Below are 20,780 nucleotides of genomic sequence, written 5' to 3'. Positions count from 1 at the left end.
CCGTCCACCGAGAACGCAACTTCCCAAGGAAAAAATGTAAGCGGGTATCATACAGAAGAACTTTTTGACCTGGAGAAAATGACTTTCTTAAAATATTTTTATCATGCACAAGTTTCATTTTGTTCTTATACTCCTTCGCACTATCATACGCATCTCTACGAATCTCTTCCAATTCATTGAGCTGGAGTTTCCTATGGGCTCCTGCCTTGTCAAGTGAAAAATATTTAGCTGCTTAACATCCCAATAAGTAATAGACTTCTCTGCCTCTTTATCTTCTCTATATTTTCCACTGCAATACAAATAAAAAAAAACGAGGCTCAAACTACTTCCGGCCACTGACTATCTCAGAACCAAAACCACTCCTTAGTTATAGAAAAGGGAGACAAAATTAAGAGAGAACAAATTAGTTATGGAAGTAACTCAGAGAAATTCATCAACCACTCTCTTTAATCATCTTGCCTCGCCTAATCTCTTTAATTCTCCCAAACAAAATTTATCATTTCCTCCCCAAATTGATACTATCTTTTTAACCGCGAAAATCAACACCACTTCACTGAAATTTCCAATCAAAAGAACGCCCTCATCCATTAGATGTATTGGAAACCCTAACCAAGAAGGAGGAATTCTATTGACTTGTAAGAATTGTAAAACCCAATTCAATCTCTCTCTCAACCATCCTCAAGCTTGCCGTTTTCACACTGCTCATTTTGGAGGTAACCCTTTATCAAATTATTATGCTTTTCATTTCTTAAATTTTAGTTTTCTGATTAATTGACCATGACATCCATATACTGTAGTTGTTGTTTATCAGTAATTTAGAAGGTAGACGAGTTTCAACCTTAGTTTGGATGTTAAGAACAATTTTACCACCCTACTTAGCCAATTGCGTGGTAAGTTTATGATCTAGACACAAGAAAGTTTATGGTGTCTCGAGATGTCAAATTCTATGAGACACAGTTTCCATATAAGAATGAGTTGAATGGTAATATAGTTGAGACTGACATGATGGGGAGAACTAGAAGTCATATAGCGACTGATGTTGCTGGGACTTCAACTGAGACAGATCGTGATGGTAAAGAATGGAGTGATGACGAAGATTACATAGTTGCTGGCGGTGAAGAAGCTGCAGAAATACAACGACAGACAGATGAAAACGTTGCAGTACAGACTGCAGCGCATGATGAAAATGACGCAGTACCGACTGCAACACCTGCTGAAGATATCGCAGTTCAGCATCAGACTACAGCGTCAGAAAATCAGGCAGTTGTGAACAATGACAGACAAGCCACATATGTCGCTATTGTCAACAATGATTTAGGTAAGGGAAAGCGTCAGAAAATCCCCTCAAGTAGGCTGAAAGGTTTTGTGACGCACACCATTCGAGAGAATGACGCAGTACAGACTGCAGCACCTGCTGAAGATATCGCAGTTCAGCATCAGACTACAGCGTCAGAAAATCAGGCAGTTGTGAAAAATGACAGACAAGCCACAGATGCCGCTGTTGTCAACAATGATTTAGGTAAGGGCAAGCGTCAGAAGATCCCCTCAAGTAGGCTGAAAGGTTTTGTGACGCACACCATTCGAGAAAATAGTCCATCTCACTCTCAATCATCACAGTCATCATCCTCAGGTACAACTTATCCTTTGACATATTATGTTAGTTGTGACAGGTTTTCTGACATGCATAAAAATTATATTGTTGCATTGTCTGCAAAGTCTGAGCCGAGAAATTTCAGAGAGGCAATGAAACATCCAGGTTGGAGGAAAGCAATGGCGGAAGAAATACGGGCCTTAGAAGAACAATGCACATGGGATCTAACAGAATTGCCACCTGATAAGAAGGCTCTAGGAAGTAAGTGGATATATACGGAAAAGTATGATGAAAACGGTACTTTGGTGCGTTTAAAGGCGAGACTTGTGATTTTTGGAAATCATCAAGTTGAAGGATTAGATTACAATGAGACGTTTGCACCAGTGGCAAAGATGACAATTGTTCGTATGTTTTTGGCTGTTGCTGCAGCTAAAAAGTGGGATGTGCATCAGATGGATGTGCATAATGCGTTCCTACATGGAGATTTGGAAGAGGAAGTATATATGAAAATACCACCTGGATTTGCTATGGGTAATCCTAATATGGTGTGTAAGATGAAGAAATCGTTGTATGGCCTAAAACAAGCACCGCGATGTTGGTTTGCGAAGCTTTCAACTGCATTGAAGAATTATGGGTTTCGGCAATCGTACTCAGATTATTCTCTCTTTACTATGATGAAGGGAAAGATGCAACTTAATGTGCTGGTGTATGTTGATGATTTGATTATTGCAGGTAATGATCTAGTTGCGCTTACACAATTTAAATCATACTTGGGTCAATGTTTTAAGATGAAAGATTTAGGAAAATTGAAATACTTCCTAGGATTGGAAGTGGCTCGTAGTAAACAGGGTTTCTACATATGCCAGAGAAAATATGCGTTGGATATTATAATGGAGACAGGTTTATTGGTGCGAAACCTGCAGAATTTCCTACGGAAATAAATCATCGTCTTGCTTTAGCAACAGGAGATTTTCTTAATGATGTAGAGAAGTATAGAAGATTGGTTGGGCGTTTAATCTATTTATCTGTCACCAGACCAGATCTTGCTTACTCAGTGCATATCTTATCTCAGTTTATGCAACGACCTAGAATGGAGCATTGGGAAGCAGCACTTCGTGTGGTTAGATATTTGAAAAAGAATCCTGGACAAGGAATTCTGTTGCGCTCTGATAGTAGTTTAAACTTGAGAGGTTGGTGTGATTCGGATTGGGCAAGTTGTCCTTTAACTAGGCGCTCACTGACGGGATGGTTTTTTTTTTTTTGGAGATTCACCAGTATCTTGGAAGACTAAGAAGCAACAAACTGTGTCTCGTAGCTCGGCTGAAGCAGAATATCGTTCCATGGCGGCGGCTACATGTGAATTAAAATGGTTGAAACAATTACTCAGAGATTTGGGAGTTCACCATACACAAGCGATGAGTCTTCTTTGTGATAGTCAATCAGCATTATATATTGCGAAGAACCCTGTCTTTCATGAACGAACGAAACATATTGAAGTGGACTGTCATCTAGTCAGGGATGCGGTAATACAGAAGATTATTATACCTTCTTATACTCCTACCACAATACAGTTGGCGGATATATTCACAAAGTCGTTGGGGAAAGCTCAGTTTCATGCTATTTTGTCCAAGATGGGCATTTGTGACTTGCATGCTCCGTCTTGAGGGGGGGGTATTGAGACACGGTGTTGAGACGCGTATCTGAGACTGATTAGGAAAGTCTGAGCTATACACGTCTCTTAGAGATTGATTAGGAAAGTCTTACAGAATAAGACTTCCCAGCTCGGTAAGAATCCGAGACTGTTATGGAATATGCCGTAATTGGGACTCTTTATGTTAGTTTTGAGAAAGGATCGTATTAAGAAAGAATTTATTTGTTTACCAAGTAATGATTCCTATATAAATCATTGTAATCGGTTATATGAAAGATAATAAGAAATACCAAATTCTTAACAATATAGAACTCCCGAAGGGAGTTTAGATCTCCAAATTGGTGGATAGAAGAAGAAGTTGAATTATATCTGAAGGTATCCATGGAGAAATTATCTTTTTTGCTCACCATGAATGAATATAATTTTTCGAGTCGACTGAGGTTTTTAATACCGCTAGGCATTACTATATTATCTGTCTCTTCGCACTCCAGGATTCTCAATTCCACCCAATTCTTAATGTCTTTGGGAAACTTACACTTTTCTCCAAAGTTCACGTACTCTAATTTACAGATGTTACTAGTCAAAGACTCTAGCAATTCCGTTATTGAAGTATCATACAAATTAAGTGACCTTAGTCGTGTCAAAGCTCCAAAATTACGAGGTAGTGATCGCAACTCATGAAGTTCAACATCGTTAGATTTTGGAGGTGACCAATATTCTTGGGTAAGACACTAATACCTTTACAACGTCGGATATTCAAAGTCTGCAAATTGATGAGCATCAAAATAGAATCAGGTAGAAGGTTGATGTCTGAATAAGAGAGATCCAGATGTCGCAAATTAATCAAACAACCAATTCCTTCTTTCAGAATGTTTTGAGCATTTTTGGAGAAAGAAAGGTTGAGAGTTTGGAGATTGTAGAGTTGATGGATGGACTCGGCATGAACATCTTCAAGATTAGAATAACGTAAGTCAAGGCACCTCATGTGTCTAAACTTGAAACTTGAAGTTAGAAATTTCAGATTTTTATGAGCACCATATAGCCAACGTATTACACGCAGACGCTTGTGGACTCGGAAAAACAAAACCATCTTCTTGGAAAATTATCGTGCGTAATTTTTTTGCATTGCGTAATGCATCAAAATATGTTTCTGGTATTCCTTCCATGATAAACCGTAGCCGACGAATTTGACACAAATCATTTTCCATTTCACTTGTATTCAGAATCATGACTGCCAACAACGCCTAACGCGAGATCATGCATTTTAACCGTTTCAATATCGCCTATGAAGACATCCCTTTCTACATCTTGAAAGAAAGAGCTAGATAACAAATCATTGCCAATATCTTCGAGCGAGTTTCTATTTCCTCCACTAGATGGTGGATGAATAAATCCTTCAGCGATCCACAACTGAATCAATCTTTCTCTACCGAAATCCCAATCTTTGGGAAATAAACAACATTGTTTCAAATGGGATGGTAAAGAATCGTAGCTCAATTTCAATATTGGAATAATTCCGCCACAAGGATTTTCTTGTGTTTTTTAGCTTTTGTTGTCTCTTATTGACAACCAATCCCTCTCATACCTTTGTGAATGCATAAGACCACCAAAAAAATTTGCAAGCATTTTTTTGCTATCTCCTTTCCTATAGTTTTCATATTTGGAGTCGTAGATGCTCCACCAGGAGAATACATTTAGATTGTATGGAGGAATTAAACCTTCCACCACCGACGCAACTTTTTGACTGCGTGTAGTGACTGCTGCCAGCAGAGCCGCAGTCTAGGACACTCTTTAAGTTTTTCCCATTCCACAAGTCGTCTAGAACTAGCATATATTTTTTTCCTTGTAATTTTTCTCTAACCTTTTTCACCAATACTTTAGGGTTTGAGAAGTCTTCGCATTTCGAATTAATTGCAGACTCCATAATGTTTTTTAAGATTTTAAGCACATCGAAGTCGTCAGAAATACAGACCCACATTTTTATTGCAAACTGATTTTCTAGTTATTTATCATTGTAGATTGATGGAGCTAGACTAGTCTTTCCTACTCCACCCATACCCACAATGGATATGACGGAGACTTTTTCATGTATATCAGAATTTACAGAAGATGATTGTAATGATGTTGACGATGATATGCTCATCGTTGTTAACATCCTTACGATCTTTGACTTATCTTCTTTTCTTCCTACAAATTTTGAAACATCTCCAAAGAATGAAGTAGTTAGCCGGTTACGTTGCTGTTGCTCGTACCCACCACTGCTAGCAATTTGAAACTGAAATCTTCTCATATCAATTGCTATTTGATTTAACTGTATATTGATATTTTTGATCTTACGAGCCATTTTAAAACGAAAGGCAACTTGATTGGAGGCTGAGACTGTTCTTAACTGCTCGATGCAAAGCTTCGTAAGAAAATTCATCCAGAACGTCATCAGCATCATAAGAAACTTGCTTGAGCCTTTTTAACCAAAGTACAACTTCAGCATCATTCATCTGCTTCCTCTCTGCATCGGATGTTTTTTGCTGCAACAACCTCCAATGTTTGTTTAAGCCTTTTCAGCTCATCTTTGACACCCCAAGCAAGACTAATGTCATTGCCAAGTACAGTGATCAACTTCTTCATTATTTCAGATGCACCATTAGTAACAATACCCTCTAACGCCATTATAAATGTATGTTGAATTGATTAATAAAGAGACTGAGAGATTAAGATTGAATTGGGAATATGATTAATGAAATAGCAAAGAGAGAAGAAAATGCAGAAGCTTAAGAAAAGTGTTTGGGAGATATTTTGTCGTAGAAAATGGGTGCGCGACTGTGTTTTTTTGAGCATGGGTTTTACAGTGGGAAGAATCTGTAAAATGGGTCTGTCTGTAGTTTTCAAACCCCAATGTTCGCTTCTCTTTGGTTTTTTTTCTTTTTCTAACCCTCTGTGAAGACGGCATATTAAAGAGATTCTTCTTCTGAAAACGATTGAAGTTGTTTTTTTTCTTTTCCTGTTTCCAGAAACAGATCTAGTTCTGCGTACATCTTTTTTCAATGAAGGTACTTGAAACGTCGAAAGCAACCATACATGACGCGACACTTGAAGGCTTCCGCATGCGTATGATATTCAATTATCGTAATTTCCGTTCAAGCCATACCTACTACGAAATCCGCAGCTCTGGCAATTCAGAGTTGTATCTGGAGGAGATGCGCAGGTTTAATCAGGCAAATCTTGCTCGCCGAATCTGTTGCACTTTGTTTTCTTTGCTGTGACCAAGTTTTCTGGTGTACCATGATATATACGATTCATTATTATTTATTCTACTCTTCTGAAATGCAGGGAACAGTCAGGTTTTGCCTATGAGGAAGAGAAGTGCATGGCGATAAAAAAAAATGATGTTCGCTAGAAACAGGGATTGAACCTGTGACCTTGTGGTTAACAGCCACACGCTCTAACCAGCTGAGCTATTCCAGCTTTGCTGTTAACAGTCTGCAGATATAGAATCAAATATCCAGATTACTAGATCGCAATCAGCCCAAAGCTCACCAGATGGGCAACAAATCACTGAACCACATATATACCTTTAATCACTAGATTAATTCATTCTTGTCATTCTGTCTCTCTACAATCTTCATATAGGAACTCGTTACAATTTTTCCTTTGTAGAAAACCAGAAGGCCATCCCAGTGTTTAAGAAAAAAAGAAAAAGCAAAGAACATGGAGACTCTGCTATAAAGTTATGTACATGCTGATCAAAATTATATGGATGGCCTCAACTATCAGAACAAGGGGAGTTGGACTCTCCCAAAAGAAAGAGAGTACTCCGAGTCCCTTCACTACCTTGTTCACTAGTTCTTCTTTACATAAAACTCTTCATCGAGATCAAACATAACAGCATTGTGAGTATAACAAACGATATGAGAGAGACAAAAGAGATGTGGGATGAACCGGTTAATTATTGATCGACTAGAGTGAAAGACATGGTACCCCATGGGGTAAGTTCCTAGGCATTAAAAGCGAAATAACATATCTTTGGGAGGTGGTGGAAATTGAGTTCTCAGCACTATCTGGTTGGGCCCTGGTGTGGAACTTAGCAAAACAGTTGATGACAGAGATTTTTTCGAGTTCCTGGCTTTCCACTCTTATGTCCAACACTGAACAAGTCTTCTCCCATCTGCGTTTGAACAACAATCACAGAGAAAAATTCAAACAGAAGTTACAAAAGGATAATGCAATATCTGAGAAATAGGCTAAAGGACCAAAAAAGGACAGTGAAGAAGGTGGGGAATGTGCACCCCGGTTTTTAGGGGGTGCATAAATTTATACTCAACTGGGAAAGGCAACTAAGCAAAACCATAGCACAAAACAAAAAATGTGGCTTGACTGGCTTTCCAACACCACCACAACCCATTAACATGAACGAGTTCAGGCTCATGGGTAAGAAAATAAAGCGCTGTCTGTCTTAAATATCTGACGCCCTAAGGATTCGCTTACTTGTCTAAGTACAAAATAGTATAATTCATAACACTAACATAGCATTCATTTTGAAAGTTTTGTACAAATGACTATAGTATGACTGCAAGATCAGCAACAAAGCACTTTATTGAACTCCCAATGCCTAAATTGGTGATACAATTGGATATGCTAAACAAAAATTTATCTCTCCACAACGGAGTTATGATTCATAACTATAAATAGTGGCTGCTAATTGTGAAGAAGCGTCGGGCCTTTCAGAGACTCGAAGATTCAGGAAGATAGATCATTAAACTAACTTTATTATTTTCAGTTACAAGATATTACAATCTGCTAGCCGACTCATACAGCCATACTAATGATACTATGTTTGCCAATGTTTTGCAAGAAGCCCAAATAAAAAAGATAAAGACCCAATAGCTACACACATCAGCGATGCATAAAAAGCAAGAGTGCATTGATGACAAAGTAGTAGAAACTTGGGTTACAAAAAAAAGAGATATGAGAAGAGCAGAAATAGTCATGAAATCATCAGGAAGGGTATTGGTAATAACACGGATAGAATGAAAATTAAATCCACACTAAAATAAGAATAACAGATGAAGCCTAACTTCTGAATATGGTGCTTACCTCAACAAATCCAATTCCAGCTTCTTCGCTCTACTAGTGAAGTCTTCAATAATTTTTGACTTCGATGAATATTTATCACCCAGTCTCTCAGAAAGTTTAAGCTCTCCAGGTATCCTGGTGAATCATAAACAAAAAGGTTAGTATTCAAACATAGTTTCGGGAAAGAGCGACATAAAAACCCTTCAATAGTCTAACAGGAACACCAACTCCAGTAACAATCTTAATATAAAAGACCATTGACACCTTCATTGAGAAAGCCAATTTTTCCTCTAACCAATATATTAGAAATATGAATGACATGCTAAGCCCGTATAGAAAGCTTATGAATTATTCTGCTAGCCTTTTGAAGTGGATGTCTCCTTTATCAAATTATGTTCTGTAACTTCTGTTGCAACCAACCATGTGGGAGCGACATAATAAATCAGAACTGTCACCTACCCAATTTTCCCTCACAATGTTCAAAATTACAACACCATTTGAGGTATTATCTAGTAAAGTTCTTTTGAGGGCAGATTGCGATATTTCTGTGGTATATTCTTACTGATTTCTGTTGTCCACTGTTGAGCTCAAATCACTTCCTGTGCTAGGAACCATGCTGCACGCGTCCTCTAATGCTACTTTAGCAATAATATACACCACCGACTCATAGGAAAGTGGCATCTGCAGAAAGAATTGCAGGAGGTGGGGGTCGAAGGAGTTGCTGCATTAACTTTGTCGTCAAAATAAGCCTTCTTCGCGGTAAAAGTATTTGCTGTCCATCCTCGACCATTTCAACTTCATCTTCACCTACAGAAGAAGCCAGGTATTAACATCTTATATCCTGTATAGTTTAAAGAAAAGGTAGGAGTTATTGAAATGAGTATAGTGCTAGTCACTCAATGCACCTTCTCTAACAACCGATGTGTAGCATGTGCCCAGTCTTTTTCTGCCATCCTGTACATAGTAAAACAATTTAATGGTTACTGTTAGTGTTCATTTATATAATGACTTGCATTGAAACAAATAGATACTACATGTGCCACTTGTGACAAACACCTGATGTTTAGAAGCCTTTGAGAACCACGCATTACTTCTTTATGCCATGGCAAAAGATCCAAACCTTCACTTTTGCGCTTCTTTGGCTTCATTACAGACAAACTCTGATCAGTCACCTGTGAGGGAAGAGAGCGAGGAGGAGAAACATGCTCATGGCTGCCGAGGTGGTGGCTATGCTTTGACTGGTATGAGAAACATTTGCAGGCTCTATCGCAATAGGAGTGTAGCATGTGCGAAGAGAGTGAGAAGGAGAAACACGTTCACTGGCTACCGAGGTGGGGCTATGCCTGACTGGTATGAAAAACATTTGCAGGCTCTATCATAATACGAGTGTTCAAACTCTCAGAAGAATTCGCTGGAAGCAAACTCCCTTTACTTTCTTCTAGCTTCCTTATATTATTGACTAGTAGCATCTTTCCATTTTTGTAGGCACCATACTGCTCAAACCAAGAAGGTGCCATCTGGGGACTAATCTGGGTATTTCCAGGTTTAGTGGACGTAAAATTATGATGATCAGAGCAGTCTTGCAATTTTTTACGACCACTGAATGCAGACACATCTTGAGATGGTAAGTCTTCAGGAAAGTGTTGAGCTGAATTTGTATCCTCTCTTACCTCTGATGAACAATTATGAACTCTGTCATTTTCAGATAAAACTGACTTCTGCATGGCAGTTACAATTACCTCATTGCTCCATAATATTTAACTGATATTTTACCCCCATCAAAAGGTTGCTGATCAGGCCTAAGGGTGGCTATCTGCTGAGTAACAGGACCAGCATCTGATCTTTTGAATCTCTTTGCAGAACTCACATCAGGATCTGTCTCTGTATGCTCAATATTTTGCAGTTGCAGCAGGCAGGGACAAATTTTGCTGTGGTACATGTGCCTGTTTTAGAGATTGGCCACAGGCTTCAAACCCTGTTTGAACTGCTTTGGTTCTGAAGGGAAACATATTCTGTTAGTGGGACTAAGATTGGATCTTTCCCACATCTTATATCAAGTGACTGATGATGAGGGGGGGCCGCCAAAGAATCTGAAGCAATGGAGTTTGCATCAAGCAGATGCTTTTCAGAAGATTCTTGCCCTCGGGACGCACTCGACGTGTCTCGACCAAGGTGAACCTCTTGCAAGGAGCTTTTCTTCCCAGTTTGCTCTTCCCCGTTGGCGTAGTGCTTTAAATCTCCCATTTTCTTGGTACCCTGATAATCTTGTTTCTGGACCCATGAGGTTCTTCCCATATTCCTATTTGACGTATTAATGGAAAGTGCTGAACTTCCCCCACACTGGGGACTGGACGAATTTTTTGAAGTCATTGGAAACGAACCCAGTGAAACTCCCAACGAGGCAGAAGGTCTAGAGACAGGTGTAGACTCCAGCACTGAGAGAGGTGGCGCAGGAACCCTCAACTCGCTGCCCGTCAGCTGAGAATGATGCACCTGAGAAAGATTAAAAGGCGGAATTTTAATAGTCGTGCCAGGAGTATGATCTGTGTTTATGTTTGCACTTGCACCAGATCCGACCTGTTGATGCTGCAACTGATGTCTTTGATATGGCAAAGTGCCTGTATATGTTCCAGCAGGCATCTTTTGCTGCAAGGTTTCATTTGCTTCACCAGATATACCAGATTTACTGTCCCAATGGCCTCTGCTAGGAGGCTGCACAGAAGAAGTGGGATTTAACCATGTCTCCCCCTGAGTAACTATTTGAGCAGAATTGCCGTAACCAGAATAACCTTGCCCAATACCTCTAGATCCACCACTGACATGCTGTGACAGGTTCTGAACCCTTTTGTCAACAGGTTCCACGTTTGCAGCCAAATCTCCCATTGGATGATACTGAAATTTGCGAACCCCAGAAACCTTCCGACCAACTTGACTCATGAATTTTTTGTTACCCTTCCCCAAAGAACGAGAATCACTAGGACTTGACAACAAAGTCTCTCTTGGACCATCTGGAATAATTTGATGTGATCGGTTAGAGTTGTAGCTCTCATTAGAGATTTCTTTTGTTCCCCTGATTTTGACAATTTGTCGTAGTATCATCTCCTCTGTATTTAACCAAGGAATCAACATGGTTTCCGAACTTAATATGATTATTATTTTGGACCTGCAGGTTTGCTGGCTGATTGACCTTGGCCAGGTCTGAATTCGGCCCAGCTGTAGACTTCCTCATGTAAGAAGATTCTCTCTTGGCATCATGATTATCACAACCATTCAACATCCCACCATCATGATCCCTCACCAGATGCATTCCTATGTTAAGATCATTTGTTTGATTGTGTTGCATGGTGCTATTGTTCTCAAGCACTGTCAGTGACACAAATCCATTAGCCGACGGTATCTCTCTCGTACTCAAACCATTCTGTCTATTCCGAATTTGGTTTTCAGTGTTATCAGATGGAAATGTATGCCCTTGGATCCAAAAGCCATCCATGTTTTGAGCATTTAACCCTATGTCCCCAAAATGAGCAGCATTTTTTGACTCCTCATAAATTGGACCAGGCCAAGCTGCTCCAGCAGATTTTTCTGGATGCATGTGCGGCTGCACCGGATAACTATCTTCAGCAAGTGTGTGTGGCATATGTTCAGAGCTATGATTTAACCATTTGATAGATCCTCCAGGAGGCTGGCCAGCATATTCACGAGAGGCACTGTCACCGCTTCGATCCATAGTTGAATCATCAAACAACTGAAGGGGTCTTGAAGTCACAGAAGAGACATGGTTCATATTTTGATCACCCCAATCTTTTCCCTGTTTTGAACTGCCACACATAGTTGCATCCAGAGCCCCAGTTGGCATTTGTGTCGTATGAGAACTTAAACCACTCCACTCATCCTGTATCCCGGTGTCATTACTAGAAGTTTCTGCCACGGCGGACTGCATCAGTGCACTCCAGGTTCCACTCTGCATAGTTGAAAACCCATCGAAGGGTTCGTAGCTTCCTGTAACGGTGCTACTACCACCAGAAGAAGCATCCAAACCATTTTTCTCCTGTGTATTTTCAGGCCAATCTGCTTGCTGCTGCTTCCAATGAAAATCATCAGCTGATGCATTCACCTGAAAAGAATTTATTTATGGATATTAATTTAATAATTTATTTAAAAAAAAAATTAAAGCTTGTGGCTGAATTGGCTTGGCACAACTGGATATTTATCAAATAATATCCAGCCTGTCCTATGTAGCTAATTTTGTGGGTCCTCGATGATCAGGTTTGGCGTGCCTGGCCTGACAAAATAAATGGGCCTGGCAACCTGGCCACCATTTTATACCCCTATGCCTAACAAGGCTTTTCCTTAAAAACTAAGGTTTTGAACTGAAGTGCCATCTTGCAGAAGATTTACCACCCACAAACGGGCTATTGAAGGTTGGCGACTTGGTCATTAACCTTGGTTAACATGTCAGCAGGAATATTAGAATATTGACTGAGACCACCCCATACGCTAGCAATTGGAGTACCATATAGAGACTGATCAAGCTGATCAGGAACGAACCCCGTTGAATGTGGTACCTGACCCTGCTCAAACGATGAAATAAGCCCAGCAGGGTATCTTTACGCTGCAGAGGAACCACCATTCTGGTACCAGTTTGTGTTACTAACCATAGGCATTTCTGAAGTAGTCGGTACTTTAGAATCACCTCTCATGTGCTCGGCTAGCCGGAAATTACTAGATGCATTGTGAATATGTAACTCATTACCAAGTCTTGGTAACAGATCACCAGTTGACTGATTTGAGGTAGCGGACAGCTGGTTCATCCGGTTCAGTTCTCTTGATTCTTGGTCTAGTTGTCGCTGCCTCTGAATGTCTTGCAACTGGTTATACATAATTTGCGGTTGCCATGCGTGCATCTCAGTAACCCCCATTTGCAGCCTTGGCCCATGTAGCGGCATCCCTGGTTGTGGGGCCTCGTGATCTGCTGTTGACCACCGAAAAAATTAAAACTCATATGACCAATTTCTCACTGTTTTAAGTTCTTGACAAGGCAGGACTGAGTTCTGGAGCATTCCTTAGCCAAGGTTCACAAAATGATAAGCCCCTCGATGCAAGATTATGTATCCGATTTTGCACACCCTCCGCTAAGCTCACCCCGATACTGTCGTGCATGACCTTGTTGCTCATGCAAAAACGACCCATTCAAACTCAGATGCTGATTCCCAGATTGCCTAACAAACACTTAACTCAGGCGTAGCGACAATCATGCAATACCTAAGCCAGGTCGCGTTTCTGAAAAGTGCCACCCATTGCTTACCACAGAATCTGCAGAGACCAAAATTTAATGCAGGAACTTATTTACCGAGGAGAACGGAATGAAATCAGATAAATAGTGATTATATTCAACACTATCTTGTGCCATATCTTCTGACATTTTCCCATCCTTCCTTACCATCTCTGCTTCAATAATTGCCTCACAGTAACTTACAAGTGCACTTCTTAATATTACACTTTAATCAGAACTAACTTTCAAAATATCTCTTTCATTTATTTGAAGTTAGAACCATCTGCCTATATATGTGCTTCATACTACAATCCAAAGCATAATCCTTCAAAAGCAAGTACATAATTGAATATTAAATACATCTACAGATTGAAGATCTAACCTGATATCACTGGATTGTAATTCTTAAAATTGGAAATGGAAGGGATCTCAATCTGTCTTTGGTTTCGAGCCAATGTATTGGTGTCAAAAAAAGGCCAATTTCCACGAGCAACTTGTGGCTAATGCTGCCCCTTGGACAAGTTTTCCTGCTCGAAGAAATTGTGGACCTTGTCATCCACTTCATTACCAAGCACAGATAACTCAACCTGCAAATTTGCAGCAGCTGATCCTTTCTTTGTTGTTACTATGATTCAAAATATAGCACGCAAAAACTGTACCAGAGAACATGAAACTGAAGCTCAAACCAAAACTGGTATCACTAGTTTTCTCCAAGCATATGTTGCTGCAAATTCTGTTTCTGTAAATAAAAGTGTTCCAAATTCAACAATCCGAATCTCCAAAGCGTCAACCTGCATAAAATCGTGATTCGTGAGGAAGCATAAATATAGTTATGATAACAAATACCTGTGTAAGAATGATATGAGTATCCTGATCTCACCACATCGACACAAGGTGCCAGACCCTGCTACGAGGTGGGGGTACGTGATTTCAAGTAAAGCCAAAACGTGACAAAGGCCAATTACATTGATAAGAATTAAGGTAGAAACTGCTAGAGTGTTGACAGATGGGGATAAGTGAGTTGGAAAAAGACAACACGTGATCAAGGCCTCTTGCTGAATAGAAGATAGTGTTTAGCGCTTCAATATTCTACTTTTACATCAATGATTTTACATAATAAACACAAAAAACATAATATTATGATCTGATCTAACGTGATCATAAGCATGTGGAGTACACACAATTTATACAAATATTAACGTTGTAATGTGCTAATTATGAGCTGGGAATGTGTGCTAGTGCGGACATGGAAAACGTATTGTATCCTTTTTATTAGTGAACAACATATATTATACACAAACTGTATATAGACATATATAAACCATATATCTAATTTGACACTATGTATTATTAGAAGCTAAACAACTATCTATGGAGTATGGATCAAGGTTTATACCCTCCATGAACCGATACATAAATGTAAGGATTGTCCCTACTTAGGTTATGCCACTAGATTCCTTTATAATCTGAAGTTGAATGTTTTGTTCTTCATTGAATTATGTTTAGTTTAGCTCCAACAGATACCACCTCATGATATGACCAATGAGCTAAAAACATTATGGAAACAACAACACCCGCATGCAAGCATCAAAGGGTTAATATATAATCATTTAGTCTAACACTTGAGTCTTGAACATACTTACTTGTATAAAATGTAAGATGATTACCAACTCAGACTGACACGTGATAGAAGTAGATCTCACCCCTGGGGGGTTTGGGGATAAGCTTCTTCATGAGGTTGTATGATGAAAAGTTAACAGAATAAATCCTCCAGTATGTGGAATGCTGGTCCCTGTCCATAAGTAAAGAAGAGAAATTAAGCCGGATGAAACACCAATTACTGAAATCAACTGAGTAACACATATTCCTCAGTTAAGAGGAGAGAAGCCAGCAACTTTATAATGTTTAACCATCTATGCACACATTTCCTCCGTTTCACAATGACAAAAGCAAAGTTGCAAGCTCAAACCTGTAATGAATTTTGCCTATCAACCAGGGTGATTAAGTTCAGTACAAGGAACACAAAGCAAAACCGACGGAAATAAGCTCTTAAAAATGCAGAAATGGTTGTGGAGCTTCGGCAGCATGCATGGAAATAGTTACAGCTGATCGTAGAGTAAATTCTAAGCTACAACTATCAAGTGCTTTTAGAGAAGAGATGCGACATACAGATTTTAAATTGTGTTAGAATGGAATCAGTGAAAGAATGAATGAATAGAATTAAGGCAGAAATAAGACTGAACCACAAATCAATATTTGCCCAGGCAGGATGATAAGATTTAAATCAATAAAGTGATTGATCTAAATGAATCAGCTCATTAGAATGCGTATTGGTCCTATTGGAGGATCTCACCATCATGATACAGTATTTCCCAATTCATGTGATCATCAGACTCAAAATTGAAATCACAATACTAAAAATTCAATTCAATCAAACAAACAAGCAATTAAAAGGAGATCAGATTGATAAACATTCCAATACAGAATTCGCCACAAACAAAAATTACAGAAATAAATCCAATCCAAATTGAAAAAAGATATAATTAGGGTTGAAAATGGAGATAGACGGCAGACTTACTCACTTGGTTTAAATTTGAATCCAAAAACATCATCATCTTCCTCCTCCTCCAAACTTTGGTTCTACCACTGAATTTCGATCCTAAATGTCGACCGGAATTTGTACTTGAAAGAAAAAGAAAAAGAAAAAGAGAAGCGGCGTTTCCGAGAGAAGAGAAATAGTAGTGGGAAAAATTCCAGGAGCTGCTGGCCTGACGATGAGAAACAATCGAGCCAACCAATTTTGGTTTGGATCCCGAACCTTTCCTGATACATGGCATAGGCCCGGACCAGCACTCTCACAGATCCAAAGCCACTGGGCATACTTCCCTATCTTTTGGATACATGGTTTATGATGAGTGAAAAGTGAAAAATACTAGAACCACCCTACTATATGGGTTCAATATATACAAGCCCCACAAAATGGATCCTTCTCTCCCAACTCCATACTTTCACATTTTGATATTGTCAGCCCCAAAACTTTTAATATTAGGGCTTACCAATAAAACTACATTTTTAGAATACCTAAAATACCCCATTTACATTTGATGAACTGTATCCGGCTTATGTTCAGTTTCATTTTTATTTCATTTTCTCTCTCCATCTATAACCAGAGCGAAAACCAGAGATTAGATTCATTTTCTAGGGTTTTCTTGATTCGATGTACTACGAAGAGGAAGAAATGATAAGATTCTTTGAACTCTACTTATGTATCTACTGACGATGTGTCTGGATCTTCATTGGTTTCTGAGTAAGTCAAAATCGAGATGCAGAGATGATGAAGATTGTCATCAGCAATTAGATCCGAAGATTCAACAACAAAAAGTTGAGAAAGATAAGTTTCTCCCTTCTAATCCTATTTAGATCAATTGAAATTTCTTATTACGTGATTCAGAAATTGATTCGGAAATAAAATTCAGAAGAAACTAATTCTTACGTCTCTTGAAAATCTAATTAACTTTGATTTCAACTGAAATTCATGGATTAATTCATGATCATAGTATAGATCGATTATCATCTTATCCCAATCTTCGTGTTTGAGTTAAGAAATTTGAAAAATATTTGTCGACAAATTTTCTAGGGCTTATTGTTAGAAATTGATCTGTCTCTTAATTTGTAATCTCGATCGACAATTGAACTTGTGATTCTTGATTAGAGCATCTTAATCCTTATTACCCTCTGAAGATTTGAATATTTACTTACTTTTGATTTTCGATCTGATATGAACTTATATATCTCCATGATCAATTGATTTATTAATTTTTATCGTCTCTGTATCTCTGTCTAAGCTCTTTGATGGTGTTTCCCAGAGGAGAATAGTCGAAGAGCTCCCTATAATTCCTCTCCTGAGATAGAAAAAAGCAAATCCGATTAGGGAGATTTCAGTTCATGTTCAAAGGTTGAAGAAGCGGAGGCAAAGGCAAAGATAAAAATTCTAGATGCAATTAAAAGGCAAGGAAATTGAAGAAGTGGTAAAATGAGGATGGTTTATAATTACTAAAAATAAATCTGGTATCATAATAAATCCTCTTAATTCTGTCTTTCAATCTTGTTGATGCCTTTGTGTATAGTTTGATTATTTTGAAGATTTTTGTGTTTTATTTCTGAGAAATCTGGTATATCATAATAAGGGTGATGGATATTTCTAGTATGTACCTATATCTGCTGATTTCCAGGGCTGGCCTGTTAAGTCCTCTATTGAGCATGTATCTACTTTGTTTGGTATAGGTGCATGAATTATATAAATTCTGTTTTCTTTTTCGTTTGTTGTCTTTATCTAGTTTTCTAATTTGATTTCCCTGTAATTGTTACAAGTGCATAAGGTCCTGTTTTTTGAATCATTGGTTACTAGTAGCTATTATAATTGCTGGAAGCTTGATTACTTAGCTTCCCTGTACTGCGTCTAACCTGAATCTGTGACTTGTATATTTCCCCTTCATTAGTCCCTGATTTTGTTATTCTGGGTTATATCATTTTGCAACTGAATTTGTTGAGTTTCTTTCTTCTTTTCAACTTGACACATTGAATTGCGTCAGTTTGTTGTTTACTAGTAGTTTTTTTCTAGCTTACTGATTTTTGCAGGTTAGTTAATGTTTACTTGCTACTGCGCATACAAGATATAGGCATGTGTTGGAGTACTAAGGGTGACATTAATCAGACCAATAAGGATGTTGCATCGCTCGGATGAAATGTGAGTGTCTTAACTTTCTAATGATTGCTCCTCCAAATAATTATTGGATGTGTAACTTCTAGCTACACATGCTAATATGCATGTGTAACTATTGGTTACACATGCTATATGCATATGTAACTATTTATTACACATGCATTTTGTATGTGTAACAGCAATTTACACATACAAAATAGGAAAGATCTTTATATGTTATTTGATACGGTTTGGGGACATAGGAAAGATAAATGAGTTTAAACAACATAAGGTAACAAATAAGGAGTTGCAGGAAAGGTACTTACAAAACCACAAGATTTGGAAGCAGCGTAATTGAATCTGGGATATTCCCAGATTTTTGGTTTCCGTCTAATAATCTGCAGGCAACGAAGCACTAGCTACTCAGCATAAGTGAGGATGAGAAGCTTATAATTATAATGTTATAACATGAGTATTGCTTACATGTGTTTTAGAACCATACTTGTATTTGTACAGTGGTGGTATAAAGTGTTGGATCTCCGATTTGGTTAATGCATTTTACTGATTATGTTTTCTGAATCTGCCAATTCGACTAGTAAGATTTTCTGATTTTAATTTGAAGGTTTTATTCTTGATACTTCATTTTATTGAAGTAGTGTTAAGACCTAGATAGTTCTAGATTTGATTATAACTAGTTTCATGTTGTTGGTTTCAGGTAAGTTTACTGTGACGACGTACAAAAGTGGCAAAATATAAGTGTAATAGAGTTTCAATCGATTTTGTTGTGGTGTTTGACTTCGTACAAGATATTATTTGTTTTGTTTCAACAGATGGTGTTTCCTTGTAGAGAGTCCTTACTTGATTAGGGCATGGTTGCTTGTGTTATCAAATTAAAATTTAGGAATAGCATTCTGTGAGTGAGAGCTAGCTTGTCTAATGTTTTGAAGTTTCTATTGTTTAAGTTTTTTGTTTTTTTAGAGTTATAATGAAGAATTTTTATTATAACTAGTAAAGTTGTAGGCATTTTATCTAGTTTCCTATTCTGTTAAGTTTTGTCAGTTATCGTGCGTTCATCTAATGGCCTTGGTGTTTTGTACAAGATGATGGTATTCAAGTGAAAGTCGACAAGCTTTCTTCCACATGAGCCCAACTTAACTATGATCAGTATTATTTTCTCAAATACTGTAAGCGCACAAAAATTATGAACACTGCTGAGAATTTAGGAGAGGTTCTTATTTACATAGTGAGCCTCCACTTCCTGTATCATTTTTATTTTTATATTTTATCATTTCTTAAATGCTTTTGCTTAGAAGGTTGATGTTCGTCACTAATCGTTTGATGTTGTATTATGTTTTGAAACTGAAATCTCTCACTTGTATTCCAGTTTCAAATGAGGGGAGAAGTTACTTGCAAAGTTTCATGTTGTATGAAGCTTGATGCCGAAGCTGCAAATAATTTGAAAGAGAAAAATTGATGATGAGTACCGACTAAACATGTAAGTAGGATTTCTTTTTCCTCCCTATATTACTGTTTGGACAAGAAACAAGATAGCATATGCTGATATTTGTCGTCTTAAGATGAGTTTTCACATTGTCACTCATGGAATCATGTTTGGAACCTTAGATTTTAATGATAGGAATTTCTTAATTGATGTGTAATTTCTAGTTACACAAGCTAAATAGATGTGTAATTTCTAGTTACGAATGCTAATTAGATGTGTAACTTCTAGTTACACAAGCTAAATAGATGTGTAATTTCTAGTTACACATGCTAATTAGATGTGTAACTTTTACTTACACATACTGATTGAATATGTAACTTCTGGTTTTAGTGATTGAATTACTGTTACACTAGTCGGATGCATGTGTAACTTACTATTACACAAGTTATATGTATGTGTAACTTTCAGTTACACATGCCATATGCATGTATAATTTCTGATTACACATCTGTCTTCATAGTTTTTTTTTCTGATTACTTTAAGTTGGTTACATGGCATATGCTCTACAAATTCAGTTTTTTTTTTCTTCTATCCCAACCTAATCCCATGGGTGTTTAATTTCTTTCAGATATCCAAGCATTTTGGAATCGAGGAAGACAAGAAGGGAATAGAACATTTTTATTGTAGGATATCGTGGCTTATTTCTAAGATATAGCGGCTTATTTCGATGATTTCGTTTTACATATCTAGTTTTTTGACTCGTTTGTTGTGAATAACAAGCAATTACTATTATTGATAAACAAACGAATTATTGAAAATTAAAGTAATACATGTATTTTCTATGTGTAGTTTTGTTGTATAACTAATAAGTACACATACACGCATGTGTAACTTGTAGTTACACATGCCATACGCATGTGTAACTTCTGCGTACACATGTGTAACTACTGAGCACACATCTATATACAAGTGTAACTTTGCGTTACACATGTCATATGCATGTGTAACTATGACATGTGTAACTTCTGGATACACATGTCATATGTTGGTGGT

The 20,780-nt window shown here is 37.9% G+C and overlaps 1 protein-coding gene and 1 non-coding gene across 2 annotated transcripts; both read right to left on the bottom strand.

Annotated features, from left to right (window-relative positions):
* Window positions 1-6,630: 6,630 nt before the first annotated feature.
* On the bottom strand, window positions 6,631-6,704 carry TRNAN-GUU. The gene has a single exon. It is a non-coding gene; the product is annotated as a tRNA-Asn (tRNA).
* Window positions 6,705-6,833: 129 nt separating this feature from the next.
* LOC113358901 lies at window positions 6,834-16,338 on the bottom strand. The gene is made up of 13 exons (XM_026602616.1): window positions 16,167-16,338; window positions 15,228-15,376; window positions 13,967-14,375; window positions 12,826-13,625; window positions 11,373-12,426; window positions 10,287-11,320; window positions 10,180-10,193; window positions 9,656-10,058; window positions 9,369-9,550; window positions 9,218-9,266; window positions 8,875-8,993; window positions 8,334-8,447; window positions 6,834-7,404 (listed from the first exon to the last, which is right to left on the bottom strand). Exons 4-13 carry the CDS (start codon window positions 12,940-12,942, stop codon window positions 7,197-7,199), a joined length of 3,294 nt encoding a protein of 1,097 aa, XP_026458401.1. The 5' UTR covers window positions 12,943-13,625; window positions 13,967-14,375; window positions 15,228-15,376; window positions 16,167-16,338; the 3' UTR covers window positions 6,834-7,196.
* Between the last annotated feature and the right edge of the window lie 4,442 nt (window positions 16,339-20,780).

This window comes from Papaver somniferum, chromosome 3, assembly GCF_003573695.1.
Source record: "Papaver somniferum cultivar HN1 chromosome 3, ASM357369v1, whole genome shotgun sequence".
Classification (NCBI taxonomy): domain Eukaryota; kingdom Viridiplantae; phylum Streptophyta; class Magnoliopsida; order Ranunculales; family Papaveraceae; genus Papaver; species Papaver somniferum.
The sequence above is the reverse complement of the archived record's forward strand: the minus strand, read 5'-3'. Positions and strand labels throughout refer to the sequence as shown.